The following is a 17,691-nucleotide window of genomic DNA, read 5'->3' as shown; positions in this document are numbered from 1 at the left end:
GTCTCTCTCTCTCTCTCTCTCTCTCTCTCTCTCTCTCTCTCTCTCTCTCTCTCTCTCTCCACAAAGCACAAAGCAAGTCTCTCATTGGAGCAAAAGTTCCCAGGCATGATGCAACCGGGAGCTGGGAGGAAAGCCAACGGACAAGTTAGTCGTCGCCCCCCCCCCCCATGAAAACCTGACACACTTATTCCAGGGAATTGAAGTTGGATTATCAAAGAGGGAGAAATGCTACAGAAAATAAAGCAGTAAATAAGATAAAAGTACTCACTTAGTTTACTTAAGTGCCTGTACATTGCTCAAAAAAGGCCTATATATAAACTGACTCCACCATGGCCAGCTACAACACAAGTTGAAGCAATAATAAAGATCTAGTGGATCTATTGATATAATATTATATTAACAATATAACACTCTGCCAAATGAATACTTTTGACACATTTTGTTTGTCGCACTTACATAAGTCATTTTTTTAAAGGCAGGATTTTTACTTGTAATTGAGTGTTTTTCCTCTGTAGTGTTGCTGTTTTTATTTAGGTACTGTAAATGAGTGTAATCAGAGTACTTCTTGTACCATTGTCTGTCTTCAGAAATGTCTAAATAGATGAATGTATGGTCATGTCACGTGCCATTACTTGAATAAAACAACCTTTTTTTTTTATTTTCACATCTAGTCTTTGTTATTTTTTATCGGTCTATGCAGTGATTCTGCTGTTGGCCTTGAGCTTTGAGTTATCTTTCTCGCTGTGTTAGACATCTTTCAAGGTGTATTTTGCTCTTTGAAACTGCACTGCAGAGTCAGGTTGCTGATCAAATGGCTAAGATTCATCACACCTCGTCCTTGGAGTTTTACCACACAATATAATGAGTCTCTTAGCAGATAACAAGAGTGCAGTCACTACACAGGCATTTTTACCTGCATGAGAAATGGATTTGATTACTGCAAAATGGCATCTCTGTTCAGACAATAAATGGCTGTTTGTTGGTGATAAAGTCGAAATGATTTTGACTCCCATGATGCTCAGCGTCCTGCAGGGTTGTTGACATATTATTGCTGCCACTGTACTTGATGGTACTAACATTAAACTAGCATATGCAGGCCAATAATAAGTGGAGCATCACAGGTTTATTTCCCATAAAGAGTGTTCTCCCTTTGTCCTACTAGGAGTCATAATAATACATTATATAACCAATTAAAAGAAAGGTTAAACACTTAATTAAAACTAAGACCTATTATTGAGATAATGCCATGGCGCCCTCTGTTGGTTGCTTATGAATTACTGCAATTAAAAAGCCATTTTTACCTTGTTTCCAGATGTGCTGTAGTATACATATATAAAAAAGTCTTTGTCTGAACTTGAATCTCTTGCACTTTAGAGGCAGCAGATATATATATCAGACTAATCCTTGAAAAATGTATTAATGTGAAAAAAGGAAAGTCAAGTGCCACAACTAAATCCCACTAATCTACACTCAAAGGTCAAGATATTAAGATAAAAAAAATAGTATGCTTTACCGGGGAATAATGGTGACATAATACAGGTTTAATTAAACTGTGAGAGGTAGTCATCATTAATTGGTTTAACACTGATCTGATTTGCATGCAATGTAACAAACTACAGCCATCATCATAAAAGAGAGGAGGCATTTATTTGTTATAATGTTCATGTGTAAAAGAATGTGCAGGAGAAACCTAAGCAAACTCAAACAAAGAGCAGAATGTGAGAACAATGTGTTAATGAGATATCTATCCAGTTACAGCACATTTCATGGAGAAGAATCACACTGCCTCTTCTCTCAGTTACAGGCTCTTTAAGTAAGAGGTATTCTGGATTTCTAAATAGGGAGTTTAAAGCCTGAGAGGGTTCAGTGAAGAACCTAAAGATGTTTTTGTAGTCCACTGGATAATATTTCTGCTCAAAGAACAGGATGTCTTTTAGGATTAATAGGATATTTTTAAAGAAACTGTTTTGGGATTTGTGGGATATACTGTATACTTATTTGTTTTGTGATGGAGAGTTAGATGAGCTGATTAACATGGTATGTCTTGTAGCTTTTATCAATACAAAAACTCAAAGGGTAAAAAGAATAATTTGCTGTTTCATGGGCGGTTATATGCTGGACTATTTCTTGGCTCTGAGCAGCTGCCAGGTTGCCAAGTCCCAGAATACAAATAAGCTTTTTCCCTAAAATGTCGAACTGTTCCTTTAAGGTCAACCGCACTGACTTTGAATTTAGCTTGGGGTAGGAATAAACATTAAGATAAAAGGTGAGATTTGATTTTGTACACTGATGGGTTCAGAAGATGAAAGATTGTATTTGGCAAAGAACCTTTTGACTTCTTTGTAAATTTTCATTTTCATATTGTTTTGAAGGTTAAGTGTCTCTGGTGATCTATAAGTCACATGACCGATCAATGGATACCAGAAACCACCTCAGAAGGCAAGATAGCCAAGAACATCTGGAAATAATGTTGAATACAGTATTGTCCAAACGAAAGCTTGGTATTCAGTTTTCTGCATTTCACACCACTGATACACGAGGAGGATTTACTCCCGACTGCAGCTTCGATTTATGATGCCAGACATGACTAATGATAAGAGACTGGTTGTCATTTATCTATTAGCAATGCCGAGCAAGAGATTTCTATCTTTTCGTATCAGCGTTATGTCACATTTATCTCTACTGCGGTGAAATTAGATAGTTCACAGCTGCTATGAAGAAAAACCACAGAAAGGCAGCAGCCTGTGATGAGTCAAAGAAAACATCTGGAGACATTTTCAAGAACACCTGTAGTCCAGTAGACATGGTGAGTAATAATTATCAGACAGGATTACAATACATACTGTAACATGATTCAGATATTTATATAAAAAAACATTATATCAAGTAATATCTGTGAATGATTGCTGACTATTTAAAACCATAAAAGATATATTATTATTTCCTTAGTGAGTTAGAGGGTTATTTTTATGCCACAATGTATCTTGGGGGAAAATGTCACATCAGATTGATTTATACTTCTTTTCATCACTAAAAGCATGAACCGCGCTTCACATCTAAATTCTCTAAACAAACAAAAAACAAAAGGATGCAAATACAGTATATAAACAAAATCCGAGGCCTGTATGCCTGTGATGAGATTATTCTATGAAGAATTCTTCATCTCTCATGACCTGAAATCCTCTTTCAGATGTCGCTCTTTGATCATCAATAAAATGAAAGAATATTCTTGACACCAAGAAGTATAAACCTTTAAGAAGATTGTGAAGGTACCCATATTTGTGAAATGATTCACTCAACTCAAAAGAATTTGGCATTTCTGTATGCTGTGTAGGTGATTTGTTCCAGATAATATGTGGTATGGTTTTTCTCTGAGTGGTTATTGACTCACAGTGAAGATCTTCCGTGAATAAACGAGCACACCACGCAGCCCCAAACAGGTATTGGGTGTTATTCCTCATTAATGCATGGCAAAAATAAAGGAATTACTTTAATTCCATGTTTTTTTTAGTGGTCGTCTCAGACCATAATGCACAGCTCCATGGCAGCTTTACATGCTGGAGAGGGGGGAAAAAAATGTAGAAAGCAAAATTAATGAAATGTTTTATTTGAATCCTCAAGGAAATTTTGGTGCAACAGAAATCCAGTTCAGGTAATCACAGGTCTGGTTTCAAGTGGCATTCGTGTCACAAGCGCTGTTTCATGTAGAGAGGGAAGACACTATTTATAAAGGAGCTCCTCTGAAGCAGCTTCATGGCAATTACAAACACTGCGGGTCACAGTGGGTTGAATGGCAACAAGCTGCATTTATAAACTATAAAAAGAGGTCATCACTTTGATGTGCGAGTTTTCAAAGCAAGACAAGACAGTGAAGAAATCACAGGTGCATTGGTTTTAAAAGCGACATCATTAAAATGAGCTTTGCTTGTTGTTTGTGCAGAATTTGACTCTAGAAGGATGTTATCATTCATCTCCTTTCTGTGTGCTCACCTTAAACCTATGATTGATGTGTTACATCGTACTGGAAGCAAAGTGTTGTCCTGTATAAACCTCACATGCACTGAGAATAGACTACTCAGTGAAGCAGGAGACATCTTTGTCCAGTAGCAGCAACAACATCGTTTGCATATTCCTATATTCAGAACATAGGAAGCCAACACCATGATCGTAGTAGCAAGTTTGTTTAATTCACTAATTCATAACAGGATCAGGATTCACATCACGACACACGTTGTACACATATCCCTTACAGCAGAGGACACACACAACACCTGCAGATGTAGAAGCAGTCGATTCATGAGATCTGGACGCATGTGACTGGATTGAATAAAACATGGATGGGTGGATGGATGGATAGCTTTGGACGAGTAAAGCAGTGTAGTGTCAGACTGTAGCATATCGCTGGTGTGTGTGTGTAGTGTTTGTGTAGTGAGCACTGCTTGTGAACGTTGTGAACCTTCCCACTGGCTCTGGTGTAGTAATTTCATAGTCATGCTGATGCTAGTTACCGTATATCTATGATCTTTGCATACACTACTTTATTAACTGTATCTGAACGCTGTGCATTGATTAAGTGTGATACCTGAGAGCTGGTGGTAATGTGTGAATAATCCACCCAGTCACTGGGCAACCAGTAACAGATGTAGGATAGAAACAGCTGTAAGGGGTACGTGTAAACAGTTATTCCCAAAGCATCCTCATTACCAATGACACAACGGAGGCAAGGCAAGGCAACAAACAACACAAACACAAACCGTATATTGCTGACCCACTGCATACCTCATTTGAGTGACAAAGGCAAGCCGTGGCTCTGACGATTGTGTGGGATACAGACCAATTAGTCCCTGAATCAAGACACTTCCCCTCATTAAAATTTAATGGGTTTTGGTAGAATAATGTACTAATTAAGACTCATAATAAACACAGAAAATATTCAGTAACTGATATTTTAAAAAAGGAAAGCAAATAAAACACACGCACATTCCAATTTTTCAGTACATAACGTACCACAACATCTGCAGCCACAACTTGGCCGCCGGCTGCTTGAACATGAGGAACCGTACGTAAACAAGCGGACCCATGCACCGAAAGCTTCGAATGAAATTCCCCCTTTATCCATGCTACAAAAAGTTTAGTGCTGGAGCTTTAAGTGAGTTTAAAACAAATGAAAAAAAGAACATATCAAAGCATAAAACAAAACTAAAACTCATCTTTCTTTCTCTTTGCGTCTACCAAATACATTCCCCATGGTTAAAAACATCCCTAATGCCTCTGTATGTTTATAAATGCATTCAGGCTGCAGTTCAGAGTTGCATGTACACAGTGAGCGTAATACCCTCACACCAAAATCACACATTCTTACTTCAGACTTGTCATTTGTATGATGCACCTCAGGCACATAGGGTGGAGATTTCACAAAGATCTTTCGGGAAGCTCGACACGTCTTATTAGATGAAAGTAACCTCTAAGCTCTGAGAGTGGGTGTGACTGAAACTCACAATAATTAAACTCAGAGGAAATTCTTCAATCAGCCAATGCTCTATGATTGTGTGATATACACAGCCTTGTCTACTAAAACCCATTATCCATCAAAGGTCATAAAAATCTAATTGTTGCTCTTCATCAACATTTAACACATGAAATTGCCCTACTGGTGTATTTCCAGGCAAAAACTATTGTCACAAATATATACCAATCAACACAAACTGTGTGTGGCTGTCAGGGAAACAAACACTTAAGGTAGCACTTTAGGTCATTATTTACAAATCAGTTTTGTAATAGTCAGTCTGACTGATTAAAAAAATCAGGCAGTTTCCCAACACAACTGGTAATCAAGTCCTCTTCACATTATTAAGAATAACAACAAATACACAGGGATATTGTTCCAGTGGCTGCTTTATCTGCAGTAAGTTAGGTTTGAAAAGACCCCAATCATAAATGGAAATAGAACTTTTCTTGTAGTAGTCTTCACTGTTACCTCAATTGACTTTTAAATCCAAAATGGAAAGATTTTCTCTTCTATTCAGTAGTTCCCACCAAAGGAACAGTCCCAGGGGACAATGAACCTTTTGATGAAATCAGGGTTGAACCCTGCGTTTCAACCAGTAGTACCTGGGACTAAATTAAGTTTCCAAACTTATCAATATTTGGGATGTGCTGCCAAAAATGACACACAGCATAAGTCTGAACCCTGTGGATTGTTTGACTTATCCTAACCCGCTGCACTCTCTAAGTCAGACAACTCTGAATCACAGCCTCACAGTAATAGAAATAACCTGAAGTCAAATATGTACATTTTACAATCACATTAATTTGTGTTCAGATTTCCTGAAAGGCTCTTGGGCTACAAAGATGTACCTCACATTTTTCCGTCAAAAAGGGTTTACAACCAACAGTAGCAAGAAAGAAGGGAAACAAATAATAAATACAACCCATAAGAAGATAAAAAAAAAACTTTAAATCAACGGTATCAAGTCAAGGAGAGGCCGCATTTACACACCAGGTATCAAATAATGGACTGAACCCAACATCAATCTGTTTGGATACTATTAGGTCAGGACAACGGGAATTCAGCAATTGAAGTAAATAAATAAACTCAATACCATTGTTATGTAGTGACAGAAAGGTTAGTGAAGGAAGGAGGATGGAGGAAGAGGTAGGATGGATGGAGCTGAAGAAAAGAGAGGAGGAGGGGGAGGAGGAGGAGGAGGGTGGGAAGGCAGATGCCTCACTCTGGAGCGCCGTTTGTCGTTCCTGCCATTCTCTCTTCGTCGCCCTGTTTCTGGTGCTGCAGTCTGGCATAAGTCACTGCGTCTCCCCTGAGACAGAGAGAGAGAGAGGAAAGAAGACAAGATGCGAAAGAAGGATGGTAATAAAAAAGTAATGAGGAGGGAGAGGTGAGCAGTAACAAAGAAAAAGCAGGTGTAAACAGGAGAGGGTGACAATGTTAATTGCAAGGTTATTACAGGGCTGACCTTGTCAAAAGTTAATTTGCATGAATTAAGAGGCTCATTAGAGTTGTTAGAACTTCCACGCATTAAATAAAAATCTTATTAACTGATTATAATGTGGCACACTGCATTTAATATGAGAGCCTGTTAAATAAATCATTTTAGAAGAGTGTTTTATGAGTGAGACATCGAGAGATAAAAGTAATTACAAAATGAATCATTAAAAGTGCTCAAATAGATACTGAAAATAAATTATATAAAATAGCTGATGCTTTCTTTCTGTTGCTTTTTAAGTACTTTGATATGTCATAATATGTTACTAACTAAAACCAGACATCTTACTTTTTGCCTAACGACGCAAGGCCATACAGAACTCCTGTAGCAAAGGCGATGGCATTCCCAAACAAGGTTGTAAAGGAGAAACTCAAGAACACAGGAAACAGAGCCATCCTGAAAATTAGCAACCGAGGAGACGGCCAAGAAGAGACAAAAACAAACGTCAGAAAATCATATGAAGTCCATGCTGTAGATAAAACATCCACATTCCCAAAAGTTTGTCAGATAGCTTATGCAATGTTTATAACTATCAGAAATTCACATTCCACGAAAATTTTATTTTTCATTTAGTGCAGTACAGTCTCCAATGACATAAACATGTACAATGCATAGTTGTTCTCACCCACAGTAGAAGATGGCTTTCTGCCAGGGTTTGAGTTTGTCTGCGCGGGCTGCTACTGCATTAGCAAACTCTATGAACTGGCAACAGAACGGGACTTCGCATAAGAACAACGCGAAGGCAGTCAACCTTGAAACAGGAGGAAAGGACAGACACACAGCAAAGAATCATCCTGTGCACTTCCTTCTCAAATACTGTGCAGCTGTGGCTCAAATTGATGGAGGTCTGGAGGAATTTAACCACAGCAGACGGTTAGAGAAGAACCATTATGCTGTTAAAGTCATTAGGCAAGGTAACAACACGGGCTGTTGCGCTCATGCTCACATTTACTGTCAAAGAAACAGCAAGAAAGTTTCTACAGAGAGCTGAAACTAACAATTATTTTAATTATCAATTAATTCAATTATCAATTGTATTCTTGATTAACTGTTTGAGAGTAATAGTTCCAAAAGCCCAAAATGACATCTACAAATCTCTTGTTTTGTCTGATTAACTGTTTTAAACCAAAACATATTCAGTTCACTTTCACATAAGACAAAGAAACAGTGTTTGTTCATGACATTCTCATCCCTGATGTTTAGCAAAATATTATTTCTGGAGTAACTGTAAAGGCCCTAAGATTTTCATTATTGATCGGCCTGGTGATTATTTTCTCAATTAACTGGATTGTGTAAAAAAACAATGTCACTAATAGTGGAAGAGGCTTGTTGATCATGGCCATTCCCAGGGTGTCAAAAGTGAGTCTGGTGTGATCAGGTGTAATGAGGATAACTGGCAAAACTGGCAGGGAAGAAAAACAAACCATCTGTCTCTTTTTTTTTCTTTAATGGCATATACCAAAATTCATATTTTAAATCCAGACACAGGCACAACACGTTCACGCCAAGACGTTTTCTCTAACTCCATCATTTGAGCTGTACTCTAGGTGTGGCTACACGGCTACACGAGACTTGTGCTTACTATCGACGAAAAATAATACTGTACATACAAATAAAGGAATGTAAATGAACAAGTAACACAAGTGCATCATTACAAAAACTGGACATCTGCACAGTAAAAGCTCTGTTGGATCAATCATGTTTATGATAGTTTGATATGTCTTTCAGTTTGTGTTTAATAAAACTTAACTAGAACCAGCATACAAATTGCACACAAATATTCATTAGATTAAATAATCATCAGGTTGCCTAAGACAACACTTTCATTGTGTAACCCTATTCTGACATCAACATGGACCTGAGGTTACATAAATGAACAAAGACTTGGTAAAATAGAGCAGCTTCTATTGTCTAAATAAAGTGGTTGTATAGTGTGTCTATTGTTTTTTCTCCTGTGTACTTGCAGCGTATTAAACATCTGGGCTAATGGAACGTGAATGAGCTAATCTATGCATGCTACATTAAAGAAAGTATAATAGTGTTAAAGACTTACACCATCCACACTCCAGCAGCAATGTTTAAAGGGTTCACAGTGACACAGTTCCACACTCCTGCAATGGCACAGGCTGCATGATTGGGACGAAACAAAAGACAAAGCATTAGGCCTGTTATACAGCAAATATTAGTACTGCAAACACTGCAGTATCCCTGTGGGATTAATAAAGTTAACTATCTATTTGTCTATTGGCATTTTATTTATGAAATATCTAAGAGGGGAGAATAGATCTTAAAATTATGGATGAGGCTGCCAAGAGATCCAGTTCAATCACCATAACTACATACTAAGATTTCCTGCATATGGTATATATTTGGTTAGTTAATGCCTGTACACTATAATCAACACAAGAAAATCAGCAATACATAACATCTGGAGGATGTACAGTATGTTAATGCAAAGAAATAACAAACAATAACAAACATAGAAATGTCTTTCAAGAGCAGCACATCACTGTCTTTACATGGCTTTATATAAAAGGCACTGTGAAAACACCTGAAAAACATAGAACAAAATTATGGAATCTGCAATCTCATCTAGATGTAAAAGCTATTATGAAACATGCTTGGCCTGAAAATTAATTACCCATATCAAATCTGAAACACTAATTACCACTGTGTCAAAATCAAAGCAGGCAACATTTTCCATGTACGAGATAATTTGCTTCAGACAGATTCCTCTCATGATAATTTGGGGTAATTCTTGGTATTTACAACATTTGCAATGACTATGACTTGTGTTGAAATTTTTATCACTAATTTTACTTAATATGCAGCATCTGACAATCCATTGTCCGAAATATGTGTATACTGCAATATGAGATGAGCTGCAGCTATATTAAAAAGGCACAAGTTAATTGATAAGAAGACCACTGGTGGTGTGTTCATGGGTTGTGTGAAATTCATGCAAATTCATGCAAAATCACACGTTGTAGAAGTGTGTTAGCTAAATTAATTAACACATCAGCAGTAAATCAACCAATGACGTCAGTCCTAGAGATATAAAACTAAACAATCATCATTTGTATTCACAATAACATAAACCAATCAACCACACAAAATGTGACATGTATCTACTGTTGCATGTTTGGCTAATTTTGAGTATAAGAACACAAATGAGGACATGTCGGCTTTTTTGGGATAACTGCTGAAAGTTACCCCTAGCTCTGAGTGTGTGTTTGCAAATAAATGCTTTGTTCTGGCAACACAAGCCTCAGGTAGAAAGTGACTGAAATAATCGCTTTCAAATGCAGAATCTTCAGTTAAACGATACAGTTTAATATGGTTTCTATTAATCTGCATTTTTTTCCCTGATTAACGCATTAATTGTTCAGTCAGTATACCATCATGAAACAACAAAAACATGTCCATAAATGTTCTCCAGACCAGTATCATCTTTAGTATTTGAGAGTCAACGCCATACTTCACTACATTGTCTGGCTGCAACTCAAGAGTGAGAATAGAAGGGAAATAAGCCTGATGTCAGGACAGACAAGCCCACAGTGTCACAAGCAGTGGAAGAACTACGTAGCATATCCTGCTCCTTTAGACCATCCAGCCTCCTTAATAATACAGATCCCATTGAATATGCAGTGCCCCAGCTGGTTAATGTGATACAGACGCTGTGACTCTGGTGTCACTGTGAAGGAGAGAAGGATAGAGGGAGGGCTGCAATGCTGCCGGAAAACTGCAAAACCAGCAGTTAATCACTTCTGTCTCATGAACTCCCGAGGAAAGGAGTCAAAGCACCTGCTGTGGATGCAGTGTGTTCATATCATTAAGTTAATTTTGGAATAACAAATTGTTCTGGCATGACCAAGCCAGGCAAACAGGCGGTGCCCAGTAGTAGCTGCTGCAGTGATGGGGACAATAGGCTGTGACAAAGCTTTTGTCTAGCTTAGCTGTGCAAATGTAATGAGACATATACACAATCAAAAACATGTTTATTTTCAAAATAGAAATCTGATGCCCTTTCTGTCCTGTCTCTGCTCTGACCCTTATATTAATGCAGAGCTATGGAGTCCAAACAAACACTATCAAGTATGCTGACAAGAAAATAGATTTACCTGCTTATCACAGAAAACAGCATAAACAAACTGGATCTCGGCACACTCAATGGTTGTATTCATTATACATGTATGGCATGTGTATCATTATTTCACATATCAAATGACAAAATAAATTACTTACATATTCCTCCCAAAACTCCAGCTATTTTGCAGAGCCATCGGTACCACCATGTCATGCCATCATCCTCCGGGGTGGCTTTAGTGGACGCTGCAGTCTCCTCGGAGCTCATTGTGCTTTTCTAGCTGTGTTAGCTAAAGCCACCCAAAGCCAGTATTTACAGATGTCAGCCTGAGACCACCCAACAATAGCTAAGTTAGCCTGTCTCGACAAACTAACTGCTTACTTGCTTATTACGACACAGGAGTCCCTTTCAGTAATACAAGAGGTAATATCAACTTTTAAGTATATTTTAATCGTTTCGTTCCTTTATCTTTTCCTGTTGGGGCCAGCTGCCTGATGTTACCAGCAGCTTTTCAGACGGCTTCCCCCGTCAGTCAGCGCCAGCTAACGGGCTAGCTGATGCTAAATAGCACAGCCACCAGCTGCCGCTAGGAGCCGATATCACCGCTGCATTCGGCCTTAACTCTTTAGCAGTCTTGTAAATGAACAAAAAACTATCTTCAAGACTATTTCTACTGATTTATAACTATACACTTTCCCCTCCTATTTGTTTAGGTCCACGTAGCCGCTCAGTTGTTCCCCTCCCTGGTTGCTCAGCAGATGTAAGCGGTGCATTGTGGGAGGGATTTCATCTGCGTCATGGTTTGTTTACATGTGTTGGCGCTGCAAATGTGTGGGGTTGCCATGAATATTTTTCTACACATTTGTGCTTATCGCTGTGTACAGATGAAAGCCTAGCAGCTGCATTTTTTTCTGGTTTTAATATTTTCCTATTAATGCAAATTATGATGTGCCAGTCTAAGCCTCAGTGTAAACTATAACCCTACTTTATGCCTTTATGCATTGCATTACATCTGAGTCACAGAGCTAAGCAACGACTTTTTTAAAATATACATAACCGGCTAAGGTTGTCTGACAACACTTACCACTGTCCTGAAAGTAGAAAGTGACAAATTACATTTGATCTGAATGTATCATTTGATATTATTATTCATTTAAAATGTAAAAATGTTAATATAAAAAGCTCTATACTTCTTCAACTTTCAATGCTTGGTAAAAAAAAAAAAAAAAAGCTTTTGACTTATTCCCTTCACTACCAGTTTTGCTTTTATCTACTATCCTAATGCAACATTTCTATATGAAGGTACTTCCAGAATCCTTCCAGACTCTTCTAACCATATAGTCCAAAAAATTTGTCCATATTGTCTACTGCACAAAGGATTTTTAGCCTGTTTTCTGGAGCTGCAACTGTGTGCATCTGTGACTCAAATGTGAAAGAGGCACAAACTGGTGGCTGCTAGTGGTCAGATGTTACATTGTGAATTGGATAAATCAAAAATAGCAATGGTTGTCAACTTAGGACTGAATGGGTAAAAAGTATTAAAGATGGCAAAATAAACATAATTTCACTCACATCCCTGCACATCAAAGCAAAACAAAGAATATATTTTCATTATTAAATATCCAATTCATCTTTAATCACACAACACATTCTTCCCAATCACTTATGTTATCCGCATGAGATTTTTACAAGGAAATGCAATACCAATTTACAAGGTTTTTTTCATTTTAAGTGCCTTCTGCATAAACTTGAACTGTGACCTCTTTCGTCAAATGTTGGATAGGAAGCCCAGTCTGCAGGGGGATGACTATGTCTGTGTTTAAGGAGAAGTAGATAATCGTGACAGTCATCTGTGTGTATTTAAGTGACCAGCTCCAACACTTAAGGCAGGCTTCATCATTCAGACAGCAGAGTGGACTGTAGGGGCCTCATAGTCCTTCGGCTGAGCCTCCTCTCCTCCAGTATTGGCGCTAGTTTCCTCTTCCCTCTGGGTGTGTGGCACAGCATGCCGTCGAGGGTCTGCTGAGTCACCTGACCGGCTTGTTCAAGCCGAGTCACTGTCCGCTCCATTTCCATCATGTGTGGTCCACACTCACTCCGCAAGCGCAATAAATTCACCTGTGAAAGCGGTTACGAGAGACCAATGAGTTCGGTTTTTAGAATAATTTACATCAACATCAATCTCTGTAGCTTGTATTAACTATTTCAAGTGACATTTCCTGATCACAACAAACTGAGTAAAGGTCCCTCAGGCTTTACATCATTCTGTTCAAAGAATAAACTGTATAGACATTTTTCAAAAAACCCCTCTGCCAGGAAGCAAGCACAAATTATGCATTTAATTACTGCATCTGTTGCTATTCCCTAATTGTTTGACTTATCTTTTAAGTATAAGTAGCCTCTGTGCCACTGAGCAAACGGTCAGGTGTTTGACTCACCACGTCCTGTGAAAACTCGGGCTTCTTCACAAAAAGGGGGCTTTTAGGCAACACGGCTGCAGACAGGGTGGAAATGGCCTCTCTCACTGCTCCTGACATCACTAGTATTACAATCTAAATCACAGTTAAAAACAAATTAATAAATGAACAATAACCGCAATAATGTATATGTAGTATAATATAGTTACATGATGCACCCTTACTTTTAAATTTTGGCATAATCTGCTGTCTGTGCTCATAATGTGTGAATACAATGACTGAGCTTTTTCAATGTCATTCTGGAAAAAAAGGAAAGAAAAAACTGATTATTGATGACAGTGAAATATTCTCCACATCATTTTAAATGAATGAAGGGAATAGAAAAAGATATAACTTACCTGCCTAAGTGCTAATGCTACAGCAAAGCAGTAAGCATGTCTGGGGATGAATTGCCCTTTGGTCTGTCCCTCCTCTATCAGGGCAATACAGATCTTGTAGGAGTCTGTTGTGTTCTGACCAACATAAAAACATAAAAACCTCAACTCACAATAAACACCTGATACATCTGAAGAGATGAACTCCCCTTTTAATAAAATTATAGATTAAATAATTTAAATGTTACCAGTTTATAGCAGGTACCAGCTGCCAGTGTGTGTGTGTCTTTGTTGAACGGTACACCTTGGTTCCTCATTGTTCTTAGTACTTCCAGAGCATCTGCAACAGCCAACATTTGGAATATTATAAAAATGTGACAATAATTTAAAAGAAAAAAATTAGAAAGTTAATCTGTCACTTACTTTCATAAGAGCCTTTTGTGAATAACATGTCTATGGCGATGTTAAAGGACGTTGCGTCATTGAAAAACCCTCTCATTCTCTGTTCAAACAAGTGAGAGAAAATGGCATATTCATATATATATATATTTAACACAACTTTGTCAATAGCCAGAGTAGTGACTGATGTAAAAATTTACCACATCTGTAAGTGTGGCAGCTGCCATGTCCTCCAGACCCAGCTCATAGCACAGTCTCATGAAGAGAGGACCAAATTTAAACTCTCCATATGCCAAGTTTCGGTTCTCTGCGTGATACCTAGTGAGAGCAAATAATTAGATCATTTATACAGAATTAAGATACTTGATACATTGAAGACATTCTTTTTTTTTGCTCCTTGTAATGGGTATAATCTTATTTCCTTCATTCGAATCTGCGTGAAAGTCAAAAGGTCTTGCACAGCTTGTTTGTGTGGTACAAAACTGTCTATAAAGGATGTACTGTACCTATAGATGACATCTCTGGCTATCACCATGTCATCAGCAGACTGGCACAGGTGAAGGAGAAGCTTCAGCTCATCTCTCAGTATCAGCTCATTCCTTCGTAGTTTTTCGCTGATTAGCTCAATACAATTTCCTGTAAAAAATAAGGTAAAAACATCAATCTTTGTGTATCACGTATAACGCATGTGTGCATGTATGACATGAAACAATTTATTGCAGCTTAGTGCCAGTGAGAACAATTACTTCACCTTTCGATCCAGTGACGAGGTGAGCCACAGCCAGTTTCCTTTGCTGAAAGTCATGAAGTTTGATAACATCCTCTGACAACAGATGCCTCTTCGCTGCAGAGACAAGTTATTCAGATGCCAGTAATCAAAAATTATTTTCATTATCAGGGGGTCTGACAATTACTATTATTCCCTGAATCCCAAGGTAACATGGTCCAATGTCAAACCCCCAATACGGACCTTACCATCATAGAAAAGTAGGACAACAAGAAATTATTGACATTTAAAGTCTGTTAAAAGCAAGTTTTACCTCTAAAAACAGACAAATGATTGATCATTAATAGACTTCAGGCCTATCAATTTTCTGTCAATTGACTAATGATTAATCAGTTTATCATTTCAGCACTACAGTACTGATTGGTTTCTTATAACAGTTGTTCAAAATGTTCATCATACAGCTGTCGCAAACTCTGCAAATAAAAACCCAGGTAAACCTAGGTTTGGGTGATTTTGATGAGAGGTCAACACACCTGTATGCACTGTTAAAGCAATTTGCAGCCAGGTAACTATTATTCCATTTTTATACTTTTAATGTAACGTTAAAATACCTTTGTACGCATGTGTGTTCATTACAAGCTGCTAATGTAGCTTCTCTCTGCCTTTAAAACCAGCCGGTTTTAGCGGACCCCTGTGTTTCAGACAGGACACATGTTAAGGAGTTTTGTTCGTCTTACCTCCTGTACAGCTTTCAATCCATCCTGGCTGTAAAACACCTAAAAATACTCCTTTACATGGATAATAGGGTAATGACCGACAACATTTACCAAATCTGCCCAGCGCCATAGTGTCCACTGACTGTACCATCGCAATGAAAACAAAGGGGATGCTTTTGAACATATTGTACAGGTTTAAAACACAAATTGCCTCCCAGAATAATCAATCAAATTTTAAAATGTACTTTCACCATATACCCATTCAATTAGAGCAAGACCGTCTATATAGCTGTTTATTTTGAAATTTGTGATACGCAGTTTCTAAATGGTATAATCCAACATGGCAGCGACTAGTAATCCGGTACAGTAGTACAACTCGTTTTAATTCTACATCTTTATCGTCATTTGTTTTCCACTCAGTTACACGAAGCTGTGCTGATTTTTGTGATTCATGTTTTCTAAGCTTTCGTGATAAGCATTTTATTTTATTTCAGACTGCCACAGAACTACAAAGTGGTTTCTCTTTCAGCCTGCCGGTGGTGCTGTTGCACTGTGCTTTAAACATGGCTGGTGTGGTGTTTTTTCACTCAGTGTTGGGAAGGAGAAGGACGAAGAAACTGAGAGGAGGCCCTCAGTAATACGGTTGTTATGAATGTGAGGGAGACGGCAGGTTCTGTATACACACTCGCTACATATAATGTTCTTGATTATTCAAATACTCATTTGTTAATAAAATCTCACAAAACTGTTAAAAGTACCCATAATTTCTCATGTATTACATTTTCTTGGTTTATCCAACCAATTGTTAAAAAGCAGAAGATATTCAGTTAAATAGATAATAAGAAAAGCATCAAATCCTCACATTTGAAAAACAGCAAAAGTTTGGTGTTTTGGTTTTAAAAATGGCTGAAACTATTCTACTTGATTACTAGAGTATTTGTTGATTAATTCGACTAATTGCTCAGTTGACTAATTGTTTCAACTCTGTTACTGTTTTTTTTTTGTTGTTTTTTTTTTAACAGATGTGATTTTATTTACAAATAATAAACCCTGCCACTAGTTTGTGTACCCACTGACCTACACAGCATTACATAACCAAGGACTTAAATCCTTAGAAAAGAGTGCTGCTGGACTTGAAATTCCACTTTATATTAAAAACATTTTTATATTAATTTAAATGCACTTAATGTTTTGTTTTACTGTGTTACAATTTTGATAGAAAAAAAATAATGTCTTCATCATAAATACAATTTATTAGATTAGATTAGATTAACTTTATTAATCCCACAACTGGGAAATTCACTCACCACAGCAGAAAATAAATATCTATGGAATAAACATCTATGGAAATATACATAAAAAATACACCAAATATACACCAATAAATACAATATACACAATACACACGCTATGTACATGAAAGTGCAAGTTTGTGAACACGAACGTACAGTGTGCATGTGTCAAGTTCATCATCAAATCTTCTTCGCACAGGATTTAATAGTAAGATGTGAGTTACCACTACAGACTGTGTAGGTAAGTTGTAAAAAATTCATTGCAATGATTAAGACGCTTCTTAAATGAACTCCTTAGATAGAAAATCTTGCAGAAAGAAAATAGGGCTGGGACAGGGAGGATCCCCCACTGTTGCCTTGGCAACAAGATCTCAGCCCATCCAGCTGAGATTGCTTGCTCAGCCAATCAGACACGGGGCCTTGGATAATTTATGGTATCCTGCAAGGTATATGTGTCTCTGAGGGTTTCTCTCTCTCTCTCTCTCTCTCTCTCTCTCTCTCTCTCTCTCTCTCTGCATATGTATGCTTGCATGAATTTAGAAACAGTTTTTCTCATACATATTGCGCATCTATAGCTACAGGTTGAGAGTTTAGTGTGGTGGCAGCTTGCATAAGGTTGCTAAGATAATTCAATACCATTTGTAGGTGGTCTATTTTAGCACTCATACCCAATTT

The 17,691-nt window shown here is 37.7% G+C and overlaps 2 protein-coding genes across 2 annotated transcripts; both read right to left on the bottom strand.

Moving 5' to 3' along the window:
- Positions 1-4,165: 4,165 nt before the first annotated feature.
- cacfd1 (calcium channel flower domain containing 1) lies at positions 4,166-11,863 on the bottom strand. Its single transcript, XM_023423996.2, has 5 exons — positions 11,250-11,863; positions 9,058-9,130; positions 7,630-7,755; positions 7,293-7,400; positions 4,166-6,818 (listed from the first exon to the last, which is right to left on the bottom strand). The coding sequence occupies exons 1-5, from the start codon at positions 11,356-11,358 to the stop codon at positions 6,728-6,730; spliced, it is 507 nt and encodes a 168-aa protein (XP_023279764.1). The 5' UTR covers positions 11,359-11,863; the 3' UTR covers positions 4,166-6,727.
- An 833-nt stretch (positions 11,864-12,696) lies between these two features.
- Positions 12,697-15,890, bottom strand: ptcd2 (pentatricopeptide repeat domain 2). The gene is made up of 10 exons (XM_023424002.2): positions 15,746-15,890; positions 15,033-15,125; positions 14,788-14,917; positions 14,482-14,599; positions 14,306-14,384; positions 14,131-14,222; positions 13,907-14,020; positions 13,733-13,807; positions 13,530-13,643; positions 12,697-13,209 (listed from the first exon to the last, which is right to left on the bottom strand). Exons 1-10 carry the CDS (start codon positions 15,873-15,875, stop codon positions 12,988-12,990), a joined length of 1,167 nt encoding a protein of 388 aa, XP_023279770.2. The 5' UTR covers positions 15,876-15,890; the 3' UTR covers positions 12,697-12,987.
- Positions 15,891-17,691: the final 1,801 nt, after the last annotated feature.

This window comes from Seriola lalandi, unplaced genomic scaffold (assembly GCF_002814215.2).
Source record: "Seriola lalandi dorsalis isolate HSWRI2012SDOR001 ecotype SW California unplaced genomic scaffold, Sedor1 jcf7180002054695, whole genome shotgun sequence".
Taxonomy (NCBI): Eukaryota; Metazoa; Chordata; class Actinopteri; order Carangiformes; family Carangidae; genus Seriola; species Seriola lalandi.
The sequence above is the reverse complement of the archived record's forward strand: the minus strand, read 5'-3'. Positions and strand labels throughout refer to the sequence as shown.

What these genes read in the sequence shown, in the direction of transcription:
- cacfd1 (XM_023423996.2), bottom strand. Translation starts at nt 11,358, where the DNA reads ATGAGCTCCGAGGAGACTGCAGCGTCCACTAAAGCCACCCCGGAGGAT. An exon ending in TGGAGTTTTGGGAGGAATAT is followed by an intron (nt 9,131 to 11,249) that starts GTAAGTAATTTA and finishes CCAATCATGCAG; the next exon opens with CCTGTGCCATTGCAGGAGTG. An exon ending in AAAGCCATCTTCTACTGTGG is followed by an intron (nt 7,401 to 7,629) that starts GTGAGAACAACT and finishes GCTAATTTTCAG; the next exon opens with GATGGCTCTGTTTCCTGTGT.
- ptcd2 (XM_023424002.2), bottom strand. Translation starts at nt 15,875, where the DNA reads ATGGTACAGTCAGTGGACACTATGGCGCTGGGCAGATTTGGTAAATGT. An exon ending in GATTGAAAGCTGTACAGGAG is followed by an intron (nt 15,126 to 15,745) that starts GTAAGACGAACA and finishes TTGTCTCTGCAG; the next exon opens with CGAAGAGGCATCTGTTGTCA. An exon ending in GCCAGAGATGTCATCTATAG is followed by an intron (nt 14,600 to 14,787) that starts GTACAGTACATC and finishes TGCTCTCACTAG; the next exon opens with GTATCACGCAGAGAACCGAA.